The sequence below is a fragment of the Gekko japonicus genome, unplaced genomic scaffold (genome assembly GCF_001447785.1).
Source record: "Gekko japonicus isolate JY-2015 unplaced genomic scaffold, Gekko_japonicus_V1.1 scaffold942, whole genome shotgun sequence".
NCBI classification, from domain to species: Eukaryota; Metazoa; Chordata; class Lepidosauria; order Squamata; family Gekkonidae; genus Gekko; species Gekko japonicus.
The window spans coordinates 621,185-646,760 of record NW_015174871.1 but is presented as its reverse complement, the minus strand read 5'-3'; the positions used below and the strand labels follow the sequence as shown (position 1 = coordinate 646,760).

Sequence of the window (25,576 nt, the reverse complement as noted above, 5' to 3'; positions counted from 1 at the left end):
TTACTTTACAGTGTAATCTTGCCCCTGCCTCTATTGCAATTTGAACTGGTATCCTTGTTAGAAATGGTGTGAAGGATACAGATTTCCCATTCTAGATACTGAATGATTGCTGGGTGGAAGAAAGGGAATAATTGATAAAATGTATGTGGGAGGGGGAGGGATTATGTATAGGGTCCTCTCAGTCATGACACTGTCTAACCATCTCATCCTTTGCCGTCCCCGTCTTCTTTGACCTTCAATCTTTCCCAGCATCAGGGTCTTCTCCAGTGAGTGCTCCCTTCTCATTTGGTGGCCAAAGTATTTGAGCTTCAGTTTCATTATCTGGCCTTCCAGGGAACAGTCAGGGTTGATTTCTTTGAGGATTGACTGATTTGTTCTTCTTGCAGTCCAAGGGACTCTCAAGAGTCTTCTCCAGCACCATAGTTCAAAAGAATCTATTCTTCGGCGCTCGGCCTTCCTTATAGTCCAGCTCTCGCAGCCATACATGACTACTGGGAATACCATTGCTTTGACCATGCGGACTTTTGTTGGCAGGGTGATGTCTCTACTTTTTATCATGCTGTTTAGGTTCGCCATCGCTTTCCTCCCAAGGAGCAGGCGTCTTTTAATTTCATGGCTGCAGTCACAGTCTGCGGTGATCTGGGATCCCAGGAACGTGAAGTCTGTCACTACTTCCACGACTTCCCCTTCTATTTGCCAAGGAGTGATGGGGCCGGATGCCATGATCTTAGTTTTTTTGATGTTGAGCTTCAAGCCCACTTTTGCGCTCTCCTCTTTTACTCTGAGCAAGAGGCTCTTTAGATCCTTTTCACTTTCAGCCATTAGAGTGGTATCATCTGCATATCTGAGGTTGTTGATCTTTTCCCCAGCAATCTTAATTCCCGCTTGTGATTCATCCAGGCCAGCATTTCGCATGATGTACTCTGCATATATATTAAATAAGCAAGGTGACAGTATACATCCTTGTCGTACTCCTTTTCCTATGCTGAACCAATCAGTTGTTCCGTATCCGGTTCTAACTGTCGCTTCTTGGCCCTTATACAGGTTTCTCAAGAGACATGTGAGGTGGTCTGGTACTCCCATCTCTTTAAGGACCTGCCATAGTTTGTTGTGATCCACACAGTCAAAAGCTTTAGCATAGTCAATGAAGCAGAAGTAGATATTTTTCTGGTACTCTCTTGCTTTCTCCATAATCCAGCGAATGTTGGCAATTTGATCTCTAGTTCCTCTACCTCTTCGAAACCCAGCTTGTACTTCTGGTAGTTCTCTATCCACGTACTGTTGAAGCCTAGCTTGTAGGATCTTGAGCATGACCTTGCTAGCGTGTGATATGAGTGCAATTGTGCGATAGTTTGAACATTCCTTGGCGTTGCCCTTCTTTGGGATTGGAATGTATACTGATCTTTTCCAATCCTGTGGCCACTGTTGCGTTTTCCAAATTTGCTGGCAAATGGAGTGCAGCACTTTAACAGCATCATCTTCTAAGACTTTGAATAGCTCAGCTGGAATACCATCACCTCCACTAGCTTTGTTGTTAGCAATGCTTTCTAAGGCCCATTTAACTTCACATTCCAGGATGTCTGGCTCAAGGTCAGTGATTATACCGTCGTGTTTGTCAAGGACATTGAGGTCTTTCTTGTATAGTTCTTCTGTGTATTCTTGCCATCTTTTCCTAATCTCTTCTGCTTCTGTTAGGTCCCTACCGTTTTTGTCCTTTATCATGGCCAGCTTTGCATGGAACGCTCCCTTGATTTCTCCAATTTTCTTGAAGAGATCTCTAGTCCTTCCCATTCTATTGTTTTCTTCTATTACTTTGCACTGTTCATTCAGGAAGGCCTCCTTATCTCTCCTTGCTGTTCTCTGGAAATCTGCGTTCAGTTGGGTAAATCTTTCCTTTTCGCCTTTGCCTTTCGCTTTCCTTCTTTCCTCTGCTATTTGTAAAGCCTCATCAGAAAGCCATTTTGCTTTCTTGCATTTCTTTTTCTTTGGTATGGTGGTGATTGCTGCCTCCTGTACGATGTCACGAACCTCTGTCCATAGTTCTTCAGGCACTCTATCTATCAAATCCAGACCCTTGAATCTATTCTTCACCTCTACTGTATATTCATCAGGGATGTGATCTAGGTCAAACCTGAATGGCCTCATGGTTTTCCCGATTTTCTTCAGTTTAAGTCTGAATTTTGCAATGAGTAGCTCATGATCTGAACCACAGTCAGCTCCAGGTCTTGTTTTTACTGACTGGATAGAGCTTCTCCATCTTTGACTGCAAATTATATAGTCAATCTGATTTCGGTGTTGCCCATCTGGTGATGTCCATGTGTAGAGTCGCCTCTTAGGTTGTTGGAAAAGGGTGTTCGCTATGACCAGTGTGTTCTCTTGACAAAACTCTGTTAACCTTTGCCCTGCTTCATTTTGCTTTCCAAGGCCAAACTTGTCTGTTATTCCAGTTACCTTTTGACTTCCTACTTTAGCATTCCAGTCCCCTATGATGATGAGGACATCATTTTTTGGTGTTAGTTCTATGAGGTGTTGTAGGTCTTCATAGAACCGGTCCACTTCAGCCTCTTCTGCATCAGTGGTTGGGGCATAGACTTGGATTACTGTGATGTTGAATGGTTTGCCTTGGAATCGGACAGAAATCATTCTGTCATTTTTGAGATTGTATCCCAGTACTGCCTTTTGCACTCTCTTGTTGACTATAAAGGCCACACCATTTTTTCTACGAGATTCCTGGCCACAGTAGTAGATATAATGGTCTTCTGAGTTAAATTCGCCCATTCCTGTCCACTTTAGTTCACTGATTCCTAGGATATCGATGTTCAGTCTTGCCATCTCATTTTTGACCACGTCAAGCTTACCTTGATTCATAGATCTTACATTCCAGGTTCCTATGTAGTATTGTTCTTTGCAGCATTGGACTTTCCTTTCACCATCAGACACATCCACAACTGAGGGTCCTTTCGGCTTTGGCCCAGCCGCTTCACTCTTTCTGGGGTTACTTGTACTTGTCCTCTGCTCTTCCTCAGTAGCATATTGGACACCTTCCGACCTGAGGGGCTCATCTTCCGGCGTCATATCTTTTAGCCTTTTGATACTGTCCATGGGGTTTTCTTGGCAAACATACTGGAGTGGGTTGCCATTTCCTTCTCCAGGTGGATCACGCTTGGTCTGAGTTCTCTGCTGTGGCCTGTCCGTCTTGGGTGGCCCTTCACGGCATAGCCCACAGCTTCATTGAACTGCGCAAGCCCCCTCGCCACGACAAGGCAGTGATCCATGAGGGGGGATCACCCTCTACCTGTATATATATGTAGTGGTAACTTCCATTGCAATGTATCTGAAGAAGGTGGGCACAGGAAAGCTTATACCTTGAATAAAACTTTGTTGGTCTTAAAGGTGCCACTGGACTCGTTCTTTGTACTGCTGCTTCAGATCAACATGGCTACCACTTGAATCTAAGCAAGGCTGTTAATGATAGGACGTTTGGGAGACCATTAATTCTTGGGGTTGCTGAAAGTTGAAAGCAACTTGATGGCATATAGCATACACAGAAAAAACAGCAATCTTAAAACATGAATTTTAAGGACACAGTATTTTATTCCAAGACACTGAAAGGCTGGACAACACATCCAGTTACCATGTCAGCTTACACAGGGAAGCCATTGAAATTCATAAATATAAACACAATTTCAACAGGAAGGAAGAGAGTTTAAAAATAAATAGGGCATGGTTTCCTGTTCTGACAAATACAAAAGGCTCTACATCTGACAATAGCACTACAGATAAGATTAGAATTTCAACAGCCAATCCACATGCAAAAGCACCTCCTCAGGAAACAACCCATATGCAAAAGCACCTCCTCAGGAAACAGCCAATCCATATACAAAAGAACCTCCTCAGGAAAGCTCCTCCATTAGTATGTTTACAGCCTGGGGAACTCCTACAAGATAATGACTCTGCCCTATCTCCCTGAGTAGATATAAATTACCTGCCTACCATTTTGCTTCTCACCTTGACACAGAGAGTACTCCATCTTTCCGTGTTATACCTCTGAGGATGCCAGTCACAGCTACTGGCCTAACATCAGGTCCTACAATGGCCATACAACCTGGAAAATCTACAAGAGCCAATGAATTCCGGCCATGAAAGCCTTCCACAATATAAATCTTAAAACAGGCCACCAAGGTATGGCCTAGAACTCGTTTGTCGGTCCGCCTGAAGTAAAGCGTGAGGGGGCGCTCTATCCTCCTAGCCGGCATCTCTTTGAATCTCTTTCCAGTGAGTGGCGCACTCCCGGTATAGTTATACCAGGCGCCAGAGGGAAGTGTCGAAACTCCAAAGAGGTAGTCTCAAGTCTACACAAGACACTTCCGGTTCTCCAAAAGCAGAAGCCATACTAAAATATCTAAGATTAATCAAAGTAACACAGCGCAATAAACAAGCCTTTGAGTTGTCCAGAACTATTAATCCAGACGTTAAAAAGCAAAGAGGTAGTGGTGGTCTTTAGGCCACGGTTCTGCGGCATGTCGAAATCTGTAGCACGAACGCTTTGTAGATCTCAGTGGGCACCGCTCGGTCGCTCGTTGGTATCAAGCTGGGCCCTCGGTACTTTGGGAGGAAGAAACAAAAATGGATACTCTGAAAGTATTACTCTCCAGTTGGAAATGAAACAACAGACATTCTCTCAAATGCCAAACGGAACTCACAGGACGTCCCTTGAAAGATGAAAAGTCTGAGAGCACAGGGAGAAAATATAGTGGTCCTTTTTTTTTATTAACAACGATTGAGAGTTGCCCATTATGTTCCAAACTGCAGCAGCATTACCTAGTGCAAGTTTCCAGCCCTCCAGATGAAGCTCTGCCTATTTCTATGCATCATATGAAACGATTTCTGACTTACGAAAATGGCCGCAAAAATTAACGGTGTTAGCTTCAAAAACTCATGTCTTTAAAAGATGCCAGCAAAGTTCCGTGTAACCGCAGGGATTTGTGGACTCGACGCCCCGAGAACGGGCGGCTTTCGAGAGGAAGCCGGAAGTGTGTTCTGGATGTGTCTCTTTGTTCTCCGTCTCGGCGCCCGCCCCACAGAGAAGCGGGAATTCTCTCTTCGGGGAGGGGAATCTGGTCTTTCGGGAGCTGCGGTGCATTGTGGGTAGGCCGGTGGGCGAAGCGGCTATGGCGGATGGTGAGGAGCCGTAAGTATGCGGGTGCCGCCCGCCTCGCGTCCTTCCCTCGCCGTGGCTGCCTTGGAAAGGGGCTCCTGGGGGGAGAGGCTCGTGGGGGGTGGGGGGCGGTCCCTTGACCTCCCCCCTCCCGCAGCCGCCTCCGATAGCGGTGGCGGGAACGCGAACCTGACCCGGTGACTGACCCTTCTTTTATTCTCTCTCTTTTTAGGGAGAAGAAAAGAAGGAGGCTAGAGGAGCGGCTGCTAGCGGGAGAGAGGCAGAGAGAGATGGGGTCAGTGCGGAGGGGGGGAAGGTGGCGAGGGAGGGGAAAGAGGGCTGGGAACGGCGAGGAAGAAAGAAGGGCGAGGAGAGCAGGGGGAAGGCCAAGGGAGCGGTAACAGAGGCTAGGGAGCCCGGGAGGTGCGGTGTCCTTCCAGCCCCACCGTGCTTCAGGCACAGTTTCCCCCCTCAGGACTGCCGACCCCCTCCGTCACTTTAGTTTATCTCTGCCTTCGTCCAGGGAGCTCGGGGCAGCTCCTTCCGTGTTGCCCTCCTGACAACCCTGTAAAGTAGGTTAGATTGACAGAGAGAAAGAGAGAGATTGGCCAAGTGGGGGTTTGGTCCTACTCCGGCACTCCCGACCACTGCACCGCAACTAGTTCTTTCTGAGGCGGCAAAGCCTGTGTCTGTGGCTGTACCACTTCAAACGCCAGATGTCTGCTCCCATTTCATCGGTTTAACCTTTGGTTGTATTTATTTAGAGAAAATATTGGTGTATTGCATTTTAATCGCACCTGTCTTTTTTCCACCCAGACACTGACTAGCCCAGTATGGGATTAAGGTTAATATCGTTGCTGTATCATGTGCCTTAACCCTGACTATTTGCATTATTGCTTGTCCATGATAATACTCCTGCAGGTAGAAAGCTAGGGCTAGAAATTTGTCCGTGAATATGTACATGGTTTTTGTGTGTTGTGCAGAGATGGTCATCTGCTCTTTAAAGTTGAGCAACTTAGACAAAGATTTTCTGCTGCAGACCAGCAGAGAGCAGTAGGCTTGAGTATATTGTTATAAGTCAATAAGCCTGTGTGCCAGGTGTGCATGCCAAATGCACAGACCCTTTGCTTAATACTAGTCTATGTGCATTTGATCAGTGATGCACCATTGCTATTGCTAGAGTGCTGTTAAAATCAATTACTTTACAGTGTAATCTTGCCCCTGCCTCTATTGCAATTTGAACTGGTATCCTTGTTAGAAATGGTGTGAAGGATACAGATTTCCCATTCTAGATACTGAATGATTGCTGGGTGGAAGAAAGGGAATAATTGATAAAATGTATGTGGGAGGGGGAGGGATTATGTATAGGGTCCTCTCAGTCAAACCCCCCCCCCCCCTTTTGCCTTTTTCCAATGGTGGTTGTAGGAAAACTATTGCAGGTGGATAGGAAGCGCGACATAAGGTGTCAATAGCTATTTTGACTCTTGAAAAAAGTCACTAGTTTCCAAAGAACTGATATCACTTTATTTAAAGGTGTGAAACTGCTGTACCTGCCTTCTTGTCTCCCCATGAATGTGCTAGAATCTTGCCCCCCCTTACATTTGTTTTTGATCCTGCTTCTTGCCAGAGGCAACAGACGTTCCTTAAATAGCTTTAAAAGTGCTTCCACAAAATCTTTCTACCCTGCTGTATGGAACTTGGATTGTGTGTATTTAAGTTTAATGGCTCATAAAGCATTGGCACTTTTTTACAGGATTAGAGATTTAAGAGTTAAGGATCACAGGCAGCTCAGGTATGGGAGTTATAGGTGATAATGTAATGAGATAGTAATGATTAAATGCATAATAATGGAGGATTGTACATAGGATGTAAAGCAAGGATGAAATGGACAGAGTTAACTCCTTAAGTATTAAAGAAAGATTAGTTAGTGATATACAGTTCTGCAAGGCCTGCAAGACAGAGCTCTTCCGCCAGGCCTTCAACCAGGGAGCTGCCCTAATAAATTGAGGCCCTGGCCCCAATATTAACATCATCATTAATATGTTAATGTTAGATGCTGCTAATGCCTGCCTTCAGTTCATGAACAGCACTAGCACTTTACACTGTGTTTTATAATTATACTGTTGTGGTTTTATTTAATCCTGTGTTTTGGTTCTCTGATATATTTTATGTAAGCCGCCCTGAGCAGGATACAAATTAAATAAATAAATAATAAATATAGAGGAAATGATTAAAACATAGTATATTTCTGTACATGCTTATTTGGGGGATATGGCCCATTATATGTCATGGGGTTTAGTTTCAATTAAACATACATAGGATCAAGTGGTAAATCTCACTGGAGAACAAAACACTTTTTGGGACCACTTGTTTAAAATCCTGACACAAACAGCATTGTAAAATGTCATTAAAACTACTCCAGTCGTTCCTACAGATGCCAGTTCTGGTTCCTTTATGAGAAGCATTGAAATAAATTATTATAACCCTATTTCTGTTTTGCAACCTAAATGTATAATTGTTTAAAACTGGCTCTGTTAGGAGGATCAGTAACTGTATTGTTCTGAAAACCTTGAAGCTTGTGCATCAGATAGAAAACCTTGGATGAATTATGTTGGTTTTTTTCCATATGTAACTCACAATTGCTAAATATTTTAGTGTATAGTTAATGATAAGGTATCAGCATTCAGAGAGCGAACTGTTGGGTACACAACATTCTTTTTTAAAGCATATTATAAATTTTGTGCTGTATCCAATGGTAAGAATTGCCTGAAAAAAGCTAAAGACCTCCCTGAATGAACTGTCAAGGAAAGTACATTTTGTACTGCTACCAACACACTGTGTAGCTGCCAGTGGTTTAGCTTCCTCTTTTGTCAGAAAGAGGCTCCTATATACAGCCTTGTATGTACAGACAACACCTCAAACTACCAAGTTAGTGAAATACTCATTTTGCTTTTTCCCTTCAACCTCTACTGAATGTTTTTAGAAATAAGTGTGCTTGAAAAAATATTGACCTCTAGTTTGTTTTTAAAGTGTTAATGAATTTGTCTGAGGTCAGTAAAGCTGAAACTTCAGGTTGTGTTCATATATCAGTGGGAAGCTACTGGAGATATATTTTCCATTCCAGGTCATTTTTTCCTAACTTACCTCTAAGTTAATTCTAATTGAGAGAACATTTGTCTTTTGTTGTGGTACATACATATCTGCATTAACTTCTGAGAGGCTTAATATGATCCCAAATCTTTCACCTACTTAATTTGTCATGAGTAGAATCATAGAGTTGGAAGGGGTCTCCAGGGTCATCTAGTCCAACCCCCTTCATAATACAGGAAATTCACCCCCCCCCCCCCAAGTAGAATAAATCTTGATCTGTGTGACAAGTGGTTTTTAACCGGAAGGTCTAGGCGTGCAGAGAAACTGCTTTGTGTGCATGTGCTCTGTTTTTTCCTACTGGTTTTTGCAGCTGAATTTCTATGTTCTGTGCAGAATGGCTGTTGATGGTGGGTGTGGGGACAATGGAGACTGGGAAGGTCGCTGGAACCATGTAAAGAAGTTCCTCGAGCGATCTGGACCATTCACACACCCTGATTTCGAGCCAGGCATTCAAGTGAGAAATAGTTATTTTAAATACAAATGTTTATGGTATTGTCTTGTAAACTGTTGTAAACCCTTTTGCTTGTTCACCCTTCATAAGATTATCAAGACTGCAGGGGCACAGTTTCTTGAGTTTGTTTATTCAAAACATCATAAGCTTGCTTTTTCACTCAGCCAACTGGGACCCAGTTAAGCAACTAGTTTTCTGTGTAACCTTTAAGTAGCCTTGCACAATGACATATCCCTCTGTGTGAATTCCTGTATAACTGCTAAAAGTCTGTCAGGGATGCAGTGACTGAACACAGAGTCCTGATTAGGTTATACTTTGGACAAACTACTGTTTCATGTTTCCAAGAAAAAAGCTATGATTCTCTAGATAAAGAAAATTATTTAATGTAAACAGATTAAGATAGTGGTGAATTGCTGTTTTGAGATACACAGGATGAATCGAGTATACAGCGGAGGCCTGATTCAGACGTAACGCTGCCTGAAGTAAAGGGATAGGAAGCCCACATCCCTGGAATACTGTGCTCACTTCTTGCCCCCCTTCCTTGGTTGCCAGTTCCTTCTATGCCCCTCTGCTTGGGTTTGTCACAACATCTGACCGTTTTAATATTTCTTAAAGTGAACCTGGGGATATTGCTAAATTTTACTTCAAGAGCCAGCAGTGCCTACAATGGCTAGATATTTCTGTAGATGCTGGAGGTTAGCTGTGGGCAGCATTAGCTTTTTATCCAGATTATGATTGCATAATGTACTAGATTCGGGGATTAAACCTTTTAAGACTGCATAGAGAAGAAACAAAATGGCCAAAAATGTCTCTCATAAAACACATAGATTCAACAACTGCCTGCCTGTAGAGATCATGGTTTAATCCATTTTTTCTTTAATTAAAGAGCTATCTATTTTGTGTATAAGCAAAATTCAAATTACTGCTTGTCATTGAAGGATTATCTCTGCTAATCAAATTTTATACGGCACAGCCATAATGTTAACAGTGGATTCTGTTGCTTTTCACAGTATTTAAATATTATAGCCCTATACAATAAGAAGTTGTGTGAATCTACAGAGAAGTCTATTGTTTTTTTGTTTTTTCCAACAAACTGTTTATCTTGGTTCTTTACAGCCCCTTGACTTTCTGTTAAACACGTGTAAAGTTCTAGTTATTGGAGCAGGAGGATTAGGATGTGAACTTCTGAAAAATCTGGTAACATTTTCATTTTTATTTCTTGATAGTTTACTGCGAAAATGTTTGCTTTGCATGTGTTTGTGCACTGGATACTGAGCCATGAGAGTGACTTGACTGAGATATTTTAAATCCCATGTGCAAATGAAAACACATTCAAAATTGTATAGAATAAAATACATGCTTAACACAGAACCTAAGACCTGTTCGTTTCTGTAATCATCAAAAATATAATCAGATACAATTCCTGTACATACAGTACATTACTGACTTTTACAAATTAATTAATACTGAGGTTTCCTGCCACTGTAGTTTTGATATGCTTGCAGATATTTGCGCACGTCACACAGCAGCAGATATTCTGTTATTTTGAAACTAAGGGAACCCTGTCAAAAGTTAATTCATACTCATGAACTGCAAGGTAATAATGACAAAAACCTTTGATTTGGCTTGTCCCACTGAGGTAGGTACTAGATTTGTAGTTTATTCTTGTGCATTCCAAGTCCACATCTGAGGATATCAAGGGCAAACTTATAAACTGTGTGGAGTGGGGAGTTCTTAAGTGTTGGTTTCAAAATGCACAGAACATGGAGTGTCGAGACTAATAAACTGAATGTGTGTTTCCTGCCTAATGTAAAAGCAAAAAGACGTATAACAATATTGATAGGCTTTTGATAGCTAGTAGACTTCCCCTGTACTTCCCAGGCTGTATGTGAAACATCTTTAAGGTAAACCACTGATTTCTGAGAGGTGTATGGTTTCTTACATTACATCTTTGTACATTGGTTGCTGTTTTGGCCAGCTCCTCTTGCTCTCACTTTAGTGGGCTGTGTTCCTCAGCTTGTTAACCAACTTTTCTGAGGGCCAATGAATAGCCATAACTTGCTTGTTGGCTCTTTATTTCCTTTATGAGTCCTAAAGCACATAATTGGCTCATGTAGTCTTTCTACCTCTGGTCTGTGTTGCTAAACTCTTGTCAAGGAAAAAAGTATGTGTTTCATATCATTTTACATTGGTATTAGGAATTAATGGATGCCCATTGTTTTGGCTTTTTGTTTTATGAGTTACACATCACCTGCCTTCCAGTACAAGTTGGAGAGTTTCTAAAATTTCCCAATTAGCACATGCACAGTAGGTTGTAGTTTGAAATTGCTTGGGGGAGGGTATGTGTGTGCCTTACTGGTTATTGATGTGCACACGCATTTATGAACATTAAGCACTTCAGGAAAATGATACTTGATATAGTCACTGGATCACATGATGGTTTTTTACACTCTGGCTGGTTCATGGACATTGGTGACCTGTAAGGAGAGGGAAAAAAGGAGCACAAACTGAAACTGGTACAAGTGCAGCTGTCTGGATAAGGTCTGAAAAAGAAAAAACCAAAGAATAGTGGCTTGCTAATGCATCAGTGCAGTTCTGTAAGCCTGGTTAGGTAATTTGAACCCCAGTTCCAGAAGGAAATTCACATGGAGGAAGCTTTGTAAGATCCCCAGTTATTTTTGCTTTACAAACAGGATACTTGGGCACTGATGAACTTTCAGTCATCTGTTTAAAAATTATTAACACCAGTTAGTGTGGAAAGGATTTGGTATGAAGTACTGCATGTTCATCTTCTGTCTGTAGCCCACCCACCCTTCCTACAGTGCATGTCCACACTAGTAGTAGAGAGCTAGTCACTACAGTGGTCCCAGAGCCATCCATATAGATTACATTCTGAGTCAGTGAGCAGAATTAGTTGTGTTTAGATGTATTGATAGCATGTGTAAAACCAGAAAGACTGGTCCGAAGCCCATTTACATGGATATAAGTTATGTTGAAATCAATTCGGCTTCTGATAAACTGTGTTTAGGACAGGAATCAAAAGCCATGCAATATCTTTTATAAAGACCAACCAAAATAATGCAGTATGCTATGTGATTTTCAGAGATCTCCAGAACCCTTTATCAGCCAGGATGTTAGAAAAAGGAGGGGGGGGGGGAGAAAAAGAAAGAAAAAGAAAAAGGAGGAGGGGGCATAAACCACTATCACTCAGGCATCTTTAGGTATCTTTGTCACAATTTTGTGTAGGATGCTGAGTTGATTTTGGTAGGCACAGGGAGTGGCTGGTATTGACCTGCTGGAGACAAGAAGCTTTAAAAAAAAAAAAAAAAAGCGTCATCCACTTTCCATGTTAAATTCTGAAGCTGGCAACACATTTAAATGCCTTTTAAACAATATAGCCTGGATCTTAACTATGTTTTCTGATGGTGGAAGAAGGGGCTGAGGAGCAGTTTTGCCCATTCCTGTTTTAGGAAAAGTGCTCCTTGCACTTTTCCAGTGCTCTCTTGACCACTGGCTGCAGGATATCAGGTGTCACAGCAAACCACAGTGCTGAGGAGGGTGGTCAATAGTTCACTTCTGCATACTGTCCTGACATTGAATAGGATCGAAGCTTGTGTCTCTGTGGTGTGGGCTGCAGAGATATGTTGAAGTATCAGTTTTATTAACCAAGTTGTTGTGTCATTTAAACACAATTTATAACTTGAGTTGGGGTTATGTGTATTATCCATTATAGTAAAGTACTGTGATGCTAAAAATATTTTAATACAAATTCCTGAAAAGCACAAAGTGCATCCAGAGAATTTTGGTACAAAATTGGGTGTGTTTCCCCCACTCTGTCCCAAGTGTGACAAGGGAAGTTATGGCACATGGTGCCTTATCTAGCTGTCAAGTTATTTTTCTGGAAAGCACGTCCCATAAATGAGTGAGAAGCACTAATAGTATGAAAGAAACCTGCAGTGATCTGCTGCCGTATTGTTTTTTTCTTTCGCAACAATCAGGTCAGGTACGAATTTTTTTTCCTGTTAATCTATAACTGCAGGAATTTTTAATAATACCTTTACAAATTACTGCACTTACTGGAATTTTTCAGAAGCAGTAAAATCTGGTTATACAGATGTTTTGCTTTGTTTTGTAACATCACTGTCTCCGTTCTTTTTTTTTTTTCAGGCATTGACTGGTTTTAGACAGATCCATGTAATTGATATGGATACTATTGACGTATCTAATTTGAATAGACAATTCTTGTTTCGGTAAGTGGTACACTTTAACACATTTGGGGACAGACTACAGATGGCTGCTCTCGGCTTCAAGCTGCCTCTGTTAATTTCACTAAGACTTAAAACAGAACTCTGTGGGTTGCATCCTCTGTAGAACATTAATGAATAACATCTGAATACTAAATTAGCAACTTACTTTGACTTCACTAATTACAAATGCTTTATTGAAATCTACCTGTACACCTTAGTGCTTGCTCCTGTTGCTGCTTACCTGGTCTCCCACCCCTTCCTCCTGCCTCGCTATTAGAGGACACTTTTCCCTGGGTGGAAAAGCACTGCAAGTTTATTAGTAGGGGAAATGGCTCAGGTAACCCTGTGGCGTCCTGTGTGTTAGCGTTAGGTCCTGTTCAGAAGGCATGATAGATGTCTGTTTGCCTCTGATGGGCAACATTGCAGCTTGTTCTTGAGACCACATGCTCCCGTTACTCTTACTTGAGTCAAGCTCCAGTTGCCCTAGGTGCCTGCATTTGTACTTCATGGCAAATTAGACTTTGAGTCAAGGCTTCCCAAAGCAAGGAACCTTCAGTTGTATCGTGCTTAACAAAAGCAAGAGAAGTACTTTTCCATGAGAACAATTCATGGCTGTCACACACAAACAGGTTAGTCATGGCATGTGAAAAAGTCCTAGTCTCCATCTGTCTAAATGCAGTGCATCTCAGATTGTTGTGTGGAAAGGTATGGTAAATCCTGATTATATGGCATTTCTCAAACAGACTGTGATCCACAGCGCTGTTTCTTTGGTGATGGCATACCAAACTTTCTCTCTGTGCCTCAGTAATTTTCAGGGATTGATACTGGTGGCAGTTACTTGTCCTGTACCAGAAGCCATTTCTAAAGTTCCCCTGCACTTCAGTGCTTGTATCTGAGGTTGCTTTTGAAAGCAGGGGGCTCAGAAACTTTATTGTATGTGAAGAGTTCACAGCTTACTGAAGCAAAAATTAGGGAAGTAAATGTTTCTGTATCATCTCTAGTAGAAGCAGTGATTTCCAGCAGCGCAATTGTTTACATTAGATTACATTACATTAGTGGTGGTTTCAAAAGAGTTTGTAACATGTATGGTTTTGTGTATTTCATGCAAGAGACTGATCTGCATTTCTAATAAGCTTCGTTTTTTGCAGACCTAAAGATGTTGGGCGGCCTAAAGCGGAAGTTGCTGCTGAATTTCTAAATAGTCGAATTCCCAATTGTGCTGTTGTACCGTATCCTTTTATGAAAAAGTAACACCTTGATTCCCCCCCTCTCCACTCTCTCAATTGGTTACTTTACTTTTTGTGTCTCACTGCACTTGCATGGGCTAATCTAGAATAAATTAGAGTGCTAGGCTCCTTTGGAGGAATAAAAACCTAATGTTTGCAGAACTAGCCCACCTTTGGCATCAGCCCCTTCCCCATGTGTCAGCTTTGTTTGAAATATCAGATGAAAAACGACACAGCCTGACTTCTCGAATAGAAAAAGTAACAAAACCCTGAACAAACCCAAAGTGGAATTTATGTAATCATATTTTTCGTGGCAAGTTCTAATTAATCTCACCTCTTGATTGGGAGAGGTTTTGCATCAGAGACAGCAAGGCACTTCTTGTTGGTTCATAATATTTATCCTTTCAGCGGGACATGCTGGGGATTGAACCTAGGATATTCTGCACATCCAGCAGATGCTGTACTACTGAGCTACGTCCCTTCCCTTCCCCCTATTTAGCTTAAATGGGATCAAGAGGCCTGGAAAAAATTTCAGAGTAGCATCGAAGTAGAAAAGCTGAATTTCTAGTATTTATTTCAAAATGGCCATTGGTAATTATTGTCTGTGAATGCAAAGTGATGTCTCTGTCTATGTGAAAACAGAGTGAAAGGTACCTTCTAGTAACCTTATGTAACTATGATGACTGTATTAGGCCTCCTTGATGCCACAACCAATTAGAATTCATAGGGTTGAGCTGCTGGTTCCCAGAATCTCACCAACATGTTTCCTGGGTAGTGCTCTGACATGATGTGGAAACTAGGGTTTGTGCAGTGGAAGGTCTCCTGCTGTTCGAAAGTGGGATAAATTGGTTATGTCCCTGGGCCCATTCCAGAGAACTGAGCCGGCTGCATTCACATGAGAGTGGCGTGTCCTTGATCCTTACAGAGGACTCACATATCCCATTTGAGAAATGTTGCTATATAGCTGATTTCCCCCTCCCTCTGTGCCACCGTATCCATGTTCTCTTTTAACAGCAAGGACTCCAGCTCTCCTGTCTTAGCGTGGAGACTTCTTGCCTGTGCATTCTGCTGCAAGTACTCCTGTGATGCACATTTCCACACTCTGGCCCTGTGGTCACCTTAAACGGTTGCCATTTCTGGTTACATTGTCATTGTCAAGTTCTAGCACATCCTCATCTAAATTACTCTAGGGCTGCCAGCTCTGGACTGGGAAATACCTGGAGATTTTGGGAACAGAGCCTGGGGAGGAGGGGGGATCTCAGCCGGGTATGACACCATAGAGTCCACCTTCTAAAGGAGCCATTTTCTTCAGGGGAACTGATCTCTATTGTCTGGAGATCAGTTGTAATAGCAGGAGGTTGGCAACCTTAAAATTAATCAGACCATTTAACCCGTCATCCCCAAGAGCTGAGATGTCCTGTCTGCTTCCCCTTAGAATTTAGTTTAAAAGCAGATCCTTTATCTTCTTAATATTAAGTGGCAACAGCCTGGTTCCATTTAAGTTCAAGTGGATGGAGCCTCTCTCATTAGTACAGGCTTGGCATGGCCCCAGATATCCCCCAGTGCCTCACAAATTAAACCCTACCTGCCAGTACCACCGTCTCATCCCACACCTCTACCTGCCTCGTGCTGGTCCTGCATGTAGAACAAGCATCATTTCTGTAAATTGTACCTTAGAGGTCTAGACTTCAACCACCTGCATGGCAACCTGATCTCCCCCCACCCCCGCACTGTACAGCTATACTTCCTATCATTGCTGATGGTGCTTTTGTGCACCCATAACTATGTGTACCTCCCCTACACTACCTATTGGCTAACCTAAGCAATGCATAACGTCAGCAAGCTTTGCTCAGACAGGTAGTTGCCCTATTACAGATGTACCTTTCTGCATATTCGTTAGGATCAGATTTCCCACTCCAGAATGTTCATTCAGTTTTACAGCAACTTCCCTTTGTATGTTAACTGGCTTAAGAACATAAGAGAAGCCATGTTGGATCAGGCCAATGGCCCATCCAGTCCAACACTCTGTCACACAGTGGCCAAAAATACCAGGTGCCATCAGGAGGTCCAGCAGCGTGGCCAGGACACTAGGAGCCCTCCCACTATTGACCCCCCAAGCACCAAGAATATACAGCATCACTTGCCCCGGAGTCCCTATCAATACCTTGTGGACCTCTGCTTCATATGCTTATCTAATTCCCTCTTGAAGCTGTCCATGCTTGTAGCCACCACCACCTCCTGTGTCAGTTAATTCCATGTGTTAATCACTCTTTGGGTGAAGAAGTACTTCCTTTTATCTGTTCTAACTCGACCGCTCAGCAATTTCATGGAGTGCCCATGAGTTCTTGTGTTGTGAGAAAGGGAGAAAAGTACCTCTTTACCTGCTCTATTCCATGCATAATCTTATAAACCTCAATCATGTCACTCCTCAGCCGTCGTTTCTCCAAGCTAAAGAGCCCTAAGCGCTTTAACCTTTCCTCATAGGGAAAGTGTTCCAACTCTTTTATCATTCTAGTTGCCCTTTTCTGCACTTTTCCCAAAGCTATAATATCCTTTTTAAGGTGTGGTGACCAGAACTGTACACAGTACTCCAAATGAGGTCGCATCATTGATTTATACAGGGGCATTATGATATTGGCAGATCTGTTTTCAATACCCTTCCTAATAATCCCCAGCATAGCATTGGCCCTTTTAATTTGCAGTCACACACTGTCTCGACATTTTCAGTGAGTTATCTACAATGACTCCAAGATCTCTCTCTTTGTCAGTCTCAGTCTTCATCACCACTCTCTTCTGTGTACTCAACTAATGAGAAAGATAATCAGCAGGTATGCTTATTTTTAAGTACTGAGTGAGGTCATTGGATTCTCAAAGGACAGGTTCCTTCTGGCTATCTTTAAGTTGTGTCTACCAAGATTTAAATGCTGTTATTACAACTTGGTTCCATAGAAAATCTCCGTTGTTTGAAGGATGGGAGCAAAAAAAGTTAACACTTTTACTCATGAAAGTAGTGACTTTGGGGTAATGGGTATCTTGAAGCTGTTCTGTAGGAAGAATTTTAAGGGAGTTAGCTAGTTAAAGCATTTTGTCTTGAGCATTTGATGACTTGCTGGATTTATAATTTTGAACTCTGGCAAGCAGCCGAAATTAGACTTATTTCTGTTATGACCTTTACTGCATATATTTATAGACATTATAAAAAGATTCAGGACCTGGATGACACGTTCTATCGACGTAAGTGGCTATCATGAAAGTGATATTTTTGCTTTACATCAGTTGAGAGGAGTGTCCTTTAAAGAAAAGATAAAATGTTGTAAGCTGCAGTCTGAACTCGTAAATTATATTTCTTGTATAAAAACTATGCTGGTTGTAATAGAGGAAGACATATGCTCAGGACTGTCATGATATAATGCCTTCTGTGTCTCATGATATAATGCATTATGTGTCTCAAAGTGGGGGGACCCATGAGACTTAGAGGGAGGAATCCCATACCATACTTTTTATCTTGATTTCCCCCCCCCCAGCAGCCCCCTCTTTCTCTTTCTTTCCCTTTTAATTTTTTAAAAAACATTCAGATCCCACCTTTACCTGTGGTTCAAGGCAGTTTACAGTAAAAGTTAAAAACATTTTCACTGAAAACTAAAAATAGTCAACCCCAAATTTTGCCCTGCTTCTCTTGCTTCCCCTGCCCCAACCCCCTTTCCATCCTTTTCCAACCTCTTTACTTGTTTTTCCTCCTGCCATCACCTCCTCTTCAACTTACTCAGTTGTGTTGTCTTTCACCCTTCTCACTTGCCCGCTTGCTCTCTTGCTTGTTGGCCAGCTGAGCCACCCACTCTGCTGCAGTGCCTTCACCTGCCTGGCTTGCACTCATGGCCAGGCTGCACCTTTTCCCTTCCTAGTTCCCACTTCCCCCTGCTGCCACCCTGCTATCTTTCCCCTCTTGCTTCCCCGCTGCCGTACATTACTTTTCCACCTTTCCTTCCTTGCTTTCTCTCTTTCCCATTGCCTGTGGATCCAACACTGCCTCCCTCCCACTCCACTGCCTGCCCATCCCTTCCCCAGTCCCTCTACAGTGGCTGCAGTCTTCCTCACATAGCCTACTCTCTTAATTGTTGTGTTGGTTGGCTCCTCCCTTTCTCAGTTGCCAACTAGCTGCTTTAGTGACAGTGACTGTGTTGCCTCTGTGCTAATTTCTTCTCTGATTAGTGCTTTTAAAAAATCCGTTTGCTTACATTTTTGGATTTTTCCGTAAGCCTGAGGTTTCCCTCAAGTCTGTAGAAACATCTCCTGTCTGTGTAAATGTCCCTGATCTGTAGATTTAAGTATCTGCAGATGGGGCCATGTTGAGAATTACATATTACTATGTTCTCTTCCAGAATTCCATATAATTGTGTGTGGTCTGGATTCCATAGTTGCAAGAAGATGGATAAATGGCATGCTGGTAAACCCTTAATCATTCAAAAGTTGGCCAAAGTATGTGTTCTTGGGTTATGTGTGTGCACACGCTGTATTGACAAAAAAGTAAACAGGAGGCTGGAAGTGTATTCATTGATTGGTCAGGCTTTGTGATTAAATCGGCACCTTTTAGCACAAATGAGATTCACATTCACTCATTTGAAATGGACTAAAACTGTTGGAAAGAGGTCTGTGTGTATGTTTAACCCACTGCAACCTGAACACAACTAAGTTGCACAGAAGCTTTTTTTGTGTTAATTTTGAAAGTTAAGATGCTTTCATAAGGGGTGCTGCCACATCTTGCAAAGGTGAAATAAAGCTGTCTTCAGGTGCAGTCAGTGTTGCCATCTTTTTTCCAGGTGTGTCAAATTCAGCTTGTCATGTTGAATTACACAGTAAAGAATGTGCTGTTTAGAAATTTGGGGAGGAAGGGCCTCAGTACAATAAACTCCATGCAATACATTTTCCAAACATTCTCTCTCCCCCCCCCCCCCCACTATAGATATCACTTTTAAACTATGAAGATGGAGTGTTGGATCCTGGTTCCATCATACCTTTGATTGATGGAGGAACTGAAGGCTTTAAAGGAAATGCTCGCGTGATTATTCCTGGCATGACAGCTTGCATTGAATGCACACTTGAACTTTATCCACCTCAGGTAGTTAAAAAGATGTGATGCCTCATAATTGGGCCCCTTCTTGAAAACTTCATGTTGAATCATTCTGTAATCTGTTCTCACCAGGTAAATTTTCCTATGTGTACAATTGCTTCAATGCCTCGGCTACCAGAACATTGTATTGAGTATGTCAGGATATTGCAGTGGCCCAAGGAACAACCTTTTGGAGGTAATCAATAAATTATCTGTAGGCCTATTCTTAATTGGCAGTCTAGTAAAATAAAAATCCTGGCCTGCTTTATTCCTCTTGGTCTACATAATGTCATGTAATTAAAATGTCATGGCAGAGCCCCCCTCCTACCTGTGCCTGTTGCTTTCCTAATACTTTAATCAGTATTTTTTCTTTTGCAGAAATCGCTATTTTAATAACTATACCCCTGTAAGATTTATCTGCTGGTTGCTTTTTTAAATGATATTTAAACAAATCTATATTTTGTGCCACGCTGTACTGCAGTTCTGAAGAGCTATTTTCAAAACTAAGCAAATACAAAGTTTACATATTCTTGCAGGTGTTCCATTAGATGGAGATGATCCTGAGCATATACAGTGGATTTATGAGAGGTCTTTAGAGAGAGCAGCACAATTTAATATTAAAGGTCTAACCTACAGACTCACACAAGGTAAGAAACTTACTTGTCTTTTCGGTTAGTGATCTTTGATAAAATTGGACAGTGGACATAAATTTATAGCTTTATTTTCCATTTGTGTATTGATATTGAGTGTGTGACTATTACCAAGTTAAGGTGTTTTCCTTGGAATTATTTTTGTTCATATCTGTATTAAATTTCAGTATACAGAATGCTTTACTATTGAATACTGGTATGTAGAAATTACTTAAGAATTGCTTTACTTTCCAATGCAGGAGTTGTAAAGCGCATCATTCCAGCAGTAGCTTCTACAAATGCTGTCATTGCAGGTATAGTACTGCCAAAAATAAATACTTGTGCGTATATGTTCCTTAATTGTGCATATAATAGTAGTGCTAGGAAATGCAATCTAAAATAATGTTCTTCCTGTGCTGTTTTTTACATATGTGTGCTGAGTATGCCCAGGACAGTCTTAAATTTGTAAAGAAAATTGGTAGCGCTTCTGAGCAGACTTGCGGGAAATACATTGCACTGAAATTAGTGGGATTAATTTTTATGTAACCATAGCTAAAGTTGGAGGAAACTCCTAGGGTTGGAGCCTGCCAGGTTTTTCTCTTGACCCTGCCCAATTCTCCACCTAACCACAGACCCATTGCCACATGACTTCTGTTAATGCAGGTATCATTTTCCCCAGCATAGCATTTTTGTGTGGTCAGAGGGGAGACCCCGTCATGCCTCTTTCAGCAGCTGAAAAAGCTGGCTGGATCCAACCCCTGATCTAAAAAAGAAGAACTCTACCTGCTAGAGACTGGCAAATGAAAAACTGCTGTTCAGCTATGTAGTAACTACTTGCATATAGATACAGTAGGGAAAATGACATGAGGCTTTTAAATGTATCTGTTCAAATGGTTATCTCTACATTTCTGTTCATTGGAAGCTGATAGGTCTTGATGATGCATTTAATGTAATTTGTAAACAACCAAATTGAGGCAGCTTAGGGTGAAAGTGTGGCTGTATTCACTTTAGTTTCAAAACCTGAGTAATTCTCACATCTGTCAGTTGCCTTACAATGTTTCAGGTGAATCCAGTTCTCTCACATATAAAAATTTTACCATACCCCATGACTTTCAGAAATATACATGCTGGCTATTTTTACTTTGTTTTTAAAGTATGATGCTTGATATTCAATTTCCACTTCTGAAGTTTCACGTAATTTTTTTCTCTGTGTCTCTAGCTATATGTGCCACAGAAGTTTTTAAAATAGCCACAAGGTAATTTTTTACTAATTAAATATCTTTAGCAAATGTGTTGCTTTATAAATGCTAACAGACTTTTTGTTACAGTGCATACGTACCTCTGAACAACTACTTGGTGTTCAATGATGTAGATGGACTCTACACGTACACATTTGAAGCTGAAAGGAAGGTTAGTGTTGCAGAACATTTTCTTAGCTCAAAGTATGATAGTGTTCAGTCTTCGTTGTCTGTTGACTAAACAGAGCTCTCCAAGACGGTATGCTGCAACTCCCAAGTGCTTAAGATAAGGAAGTAACCTTACCAATCTTTGTACCTTGCTTGTTTGCCTGGTTGGTGCATTAGTTACTGCAGGAAACCATGTACAATAGCTTATGTGGAAAGAACTCTGGTGGCAGACAATGCTTCCTCTAAGCTGTGGAGTCTTGTGAGCAAAAATTCTACTTTGTGAGCTACTGGCATTAAAGTTGTGAGCGAGCGATTTGCCTACTGCATAAATTAGTTTACTCTGGAGCTATCCTTCCTGAGCTAAGACAAAAATGTGTGAGCCGGAGGCTAAAAAACTGTGAGCTAGCTCACATTAACTCAGCTTAGAGGGAACACTGGTGGCAGACCCCTGTAGTGATATGGTATATGATTGATGTTTGATTGTTGGTAGTTTAACTCAAACCATCACCTCCCTCTCAGATGCTGGGTTTGTGAGGATACTCTCATACTCTCAAAGATTGTTCAGAATTGCTGTAAGAACAAAACGCTTCTACCTACTTCCTCTTGGACTTTGGCCATTGAGCTCTCATAACTCTTATTCTCTGCCAACTGCACTTTGGTATTTTGTTTTCTCATGTTCAGTTCCGGATGCTAGTGATGCAGTTTTGAGAGTGTGTTCCCCACATGCATTCTCAGAGGCCTTGCTCCATGGATCATCTGCCCAAGAGGGATTCTGGAAGCAGAGCTTTCTTGATTAAAAAGTACCTTGCCCGTGGAATGCTCTCCTTAGAAAGGTCATCCGTGATCTTATTTTCTAGGTTATATAAGTGTTTGAACTTACCTTTGGGTCTTATATGGTAGATTTCACTTTTGGACTTTAAGTATACTTAGTATATTTCCTCTTACTGCATCAGAGAAGAAAAGTAGGATACAGTTATTGTGAGGGTTCTATTATTTTAATAAACCCTCTAGACGGGTAGGCAACCCCAAACATGCATACCAGCGACAGCACATCTGATCATTTACTTGGTACCCAGATCTCTGCCCAAACAGCTGAGGCACTGGGCAGTGCTGCTGGGGTCAGAAGTGTGGGAGAGGGCAACGTGTATGGTTTACGCCCATTATCATCTAGACGGGCAAAATTACCAGCCAAGTCAGAGGTGAATCCCTGAGATGCCAGCAGCATCACTAGGGCTTGGCTTGCTCCAGATATATCTGACCAAACACAACCCTCATTTCTTCCCCCTACTCACCCTGTTTTCTTTGCCAGCACATGAACATCTTCACAGGTAAACTATGCCTTTTTTTGGCACTTCAGCCAAAAAGGTTGTCTACCACTGCTCTAACATAATTGATCATTCAACTTATCAAAATTAATTCAAGTTATCCCATGCTGAATGTAAGAGTTCAATGTCCATTGACTGCAGGGAAATTGGATAAATGTTAACATCTGCATGTAATTCCCTAATGGCTTTAATGACTTCGTTTTTAATGCTTGGGTTTTAATGGCTTTATTAGTCTCAAGCACGTATCTGGAGAGGCAGCATATAAGTAAAAATAAATAACTATATTTTGAATTGGATTAACTAATTTGTGAGTAAATAATTTTCATTGACTTATTTTTGCCTCATTGATTATTTTATTTACTGTTTTATAGGAGAATTGTCTGGCTTGTAGCCAGCTTCCCCAGAACATAGAATTTTCTCCATCAGCTAAACTGCAGGAAGTTTTGGATTATTTGACAAACAATGCATCATTGTAAGTACAGAATGAATCTGGTCTGTAAATATGTGAACCTAGATCCTGAAGATATAACTAGTCACAGGAGATTAGATATATTGTTTTACTAATTTCTGATTTTTCTGAGCAGACAAATGAAATCTCCAGCAATAACAGCCACGGTGTATGGGAGGAATAAAACTCTTTACATACAGGTGACTTGTACATACTAACGTTTCACTATTTTGTATTATATCTTGTATCTTATCTATGTCTGACCATATGTGGGGTTTTTTTCCAGTCAGTAACTTCAATTGAAGAACGAACGAGGCAGAATCTTTCAAAAACTTTAAAAGGTAATGTTAAAAATTATAAAGAGGACTAAGACATGCAGCTAAATAAATCATTCACTAACCTCCTATACTGTTTAGAACACCAGGACAATTTACAAATATATTAGTCATAAGGAAATCTATCCGTTTTCCGAGTTGCTTCCATGTGAAATTAAGTAACTTGGCTTTAGAGGACTTGGGTCCTGTATTACGAAGTCACATGATGATGCTCTGTGGAAATATGCCATGTGCTATATTGCTATAGAACGAAATACAGTCAGCGTCTGCTTATTCATCACATCCCTCAGCCTTAAATTTGATATTTTCTAAAAAATCTGAGTGAATGATTTGAGCTAAAAGTCAGATTCCAGTGGAGTGGCCTTGCTAGTCTCTTGGAGCATAAACAACAATAAAAAGGAGTCTCATGGCACCTAAAAGACAACATTTATGAAAGCTATGTTCACGTCCAGTAGCACCTTAGAGACCAACAAGATTTTCAGGGTATAAGCTTTTAAGAGTCAAAGTGACAAAGGGAGCTTTGATTCTCAGCTTATATCCTGAAAATTTTGCTGGTCTCTAAGGTGCTACTGAACTTGAGTATAGCTGTTCTAGTGCAGACCAGCAGGACTAACCTCTGAAACTATAAAAGCATATGCCTACAGTGTGCTTGAGTCCACTTCACCAGAATGTGTGAAATGGATTCTTAACAAGATCTTTAGGTACAGAGAAGGGGAAAGGAACAGTCCTGGTTTGTGACATTTCTGTGCAGAGCTCAGAAGTGTACAGAAAAGCACAGTGATCATCGCTATCAGCTGTAATTAATGGTAACATAGACTCCTTAGATACAGTTATAGCTGTACTATACTGATGGAATTGTGAATCCTGTCGAATATCTGGCTTAATACTGTTAAACCTCATGATGAATTCTGATTTAGCAATTTTCTGTTGGAGTCTCCCTTTGAAGTTCTTTTGTTGACGAATGTGGACTTTTATGTCTGCAGTAGAATGTCGTGGTAGACTAAACTGTCACTTCCCACTGATTTTTGAGTATTGCGGATGTTTATGTTACGTCAGTTGCATGTTTCCTATAGTTGCATGGAAGTGATTTTGAGATGCTGTGCTTATAGACTCTTTCTTATTACAGAGCTGGGACTGGTTGATGGTCAAGAACTCGCGGTTGCAGATGTCACTACCCCACAGACTTTGCTCTTCAAACTACACCTCACTCCTTGATAATCAATAGAAGTTATGTCAATGCGCACTGAAGCAGACTTGCACACCTTGTAAAACAACTACTGTGCACTAGAGGGAAGACAAATTACCCAGATCAGTCCCTGTTAGTACAAACAGTTCTGGACCTTTACCCTGAATAAATTGCTCTTATTTTAGAACTGTACTTGGAAACCAATATTTGGTTGATGGTATTTGTACAGATGCTTATTAATGTACAGCAGTAATCCATATTTTCAACTTGTATGTACACTAAAATGCCAACAATCCTTCTTGCATGTTAAGACTTTATGATGGCTGATGGATTAGTTATCCAAAGCCCTCTGAACGTATAAGATAACAAGGTAAACAAAGATTTTAAATTACATTTTAGAGTCTGAGTGCAATTCTTGTATTCAGACTACCAGACAGTAGGATACACATCCTGTCATTTATTTAATATGTTTGAGCTGTTTGTCAGGTATTAAGTGTTGCCAAAACTTCTGTATTTTTTCAAAATGCAGGAAAATTGTATTTTAACATCTGTACATGAAAATTAAATAATTCATTTGTATATTTGCAATTATTAGTAGTTATGGTGTTACCCACTGATACTGGTGTTTTGTTATTAGGATATTTATTAATAAACTATATATAAAGATATCTTATCCTGTCAGCATGTCTGTGATGCCTTTTTAAGATGTGGGCATAACTGCAGAAATGGAAAAAAGTCAAATGTAATCCCTTTAAAACCAATCAAGCTCTTACTTTTCCTTTGACCTCCAGAACCATTTAAGAATGGATGTGTGGATTTTCTTGTAAGAAGTACTTTAATTGAATGCAGCAGTCCAAAAGGTTTATGATACTGAGAAGATTTAGGCTGAAAGGCAGATAATGTAAATT

At 41.1% G+C, this 25,576-nt stretch overlaps 1 protein-coding gene across 2 annotated transcripts; it reads left to right on the top strand.

Moving 5' to 3' along the window:
• Positions 1-5,117: 5,117 nt before the first annotated feature.
• On the top strand, positions 5,118-25,278 carry UBA3 (ubiquitin-like modifier activating enzyme 3). Of its 2 annotated transcripts, XM_015424805.1 has the most exons (18): positions 5,119-5,191; positions 5,391-5,453; positions 8,642-8,762; positions 9,876-9,956; positions 12,927-13,009; positions 14,155-14,235; positions 17,423-17,466; positions 18,612-18,676; positions 19,193-19,348; positions 19,433-19,535; positions 19,876-19,986; positions 20,229-20,282; positions 21,188-21,224; positions 21,297-21,378; positions 23,071-23,171; positions 23,284-23,347; positions 23,434-23,488; positions 24,609-25,278. In XM_015424805.1, exons 1-18 carry the CDS (start codon positions 5,172-5,174, stop codon positions 24,695-24,697), a joined length of 1,410 nt encoding a protein of 469 aa, XP_015280291.1. In that variant the 5' UTR covers positions 5,119-5,171; the 3' UTR covers positions 24,698-25,278. The 2 variants fall into 2 exon arrangements, with proteins under 2 accessions (XP_015280292.1, XP_015280291.1); XM_015424806.1 differs by lacking the exon at positions 5,391-5,453 and having other exon boundaries at positions 5,118-5,191.
• Positions 25,279-25,576: the final 298 nt, after the last annotated feature.

Excerpts from the sequence above, each read along its gene's own strand:
- UBA3 (XM_015424805.1), top strand. The coding sequence starts at position 5,172 with ATGGCGGATGGTGAGGAGCC. Across the intron at positions 9,957-12,926 it reads GTGAACTTCTGAAAAATCTG|GCATTGACTGGTTTTAGACA; the intron begins GTAACATTTTCA and ends TTTTTTTTTCAG. Across the intron at positions 14,236-17,422 it reads CCCAATTGTGCTGTTGTACC|ACATTATAAAAAGATTCAGG; the intron begins GTATCCTTTTAT and ends ATATATTTATAG.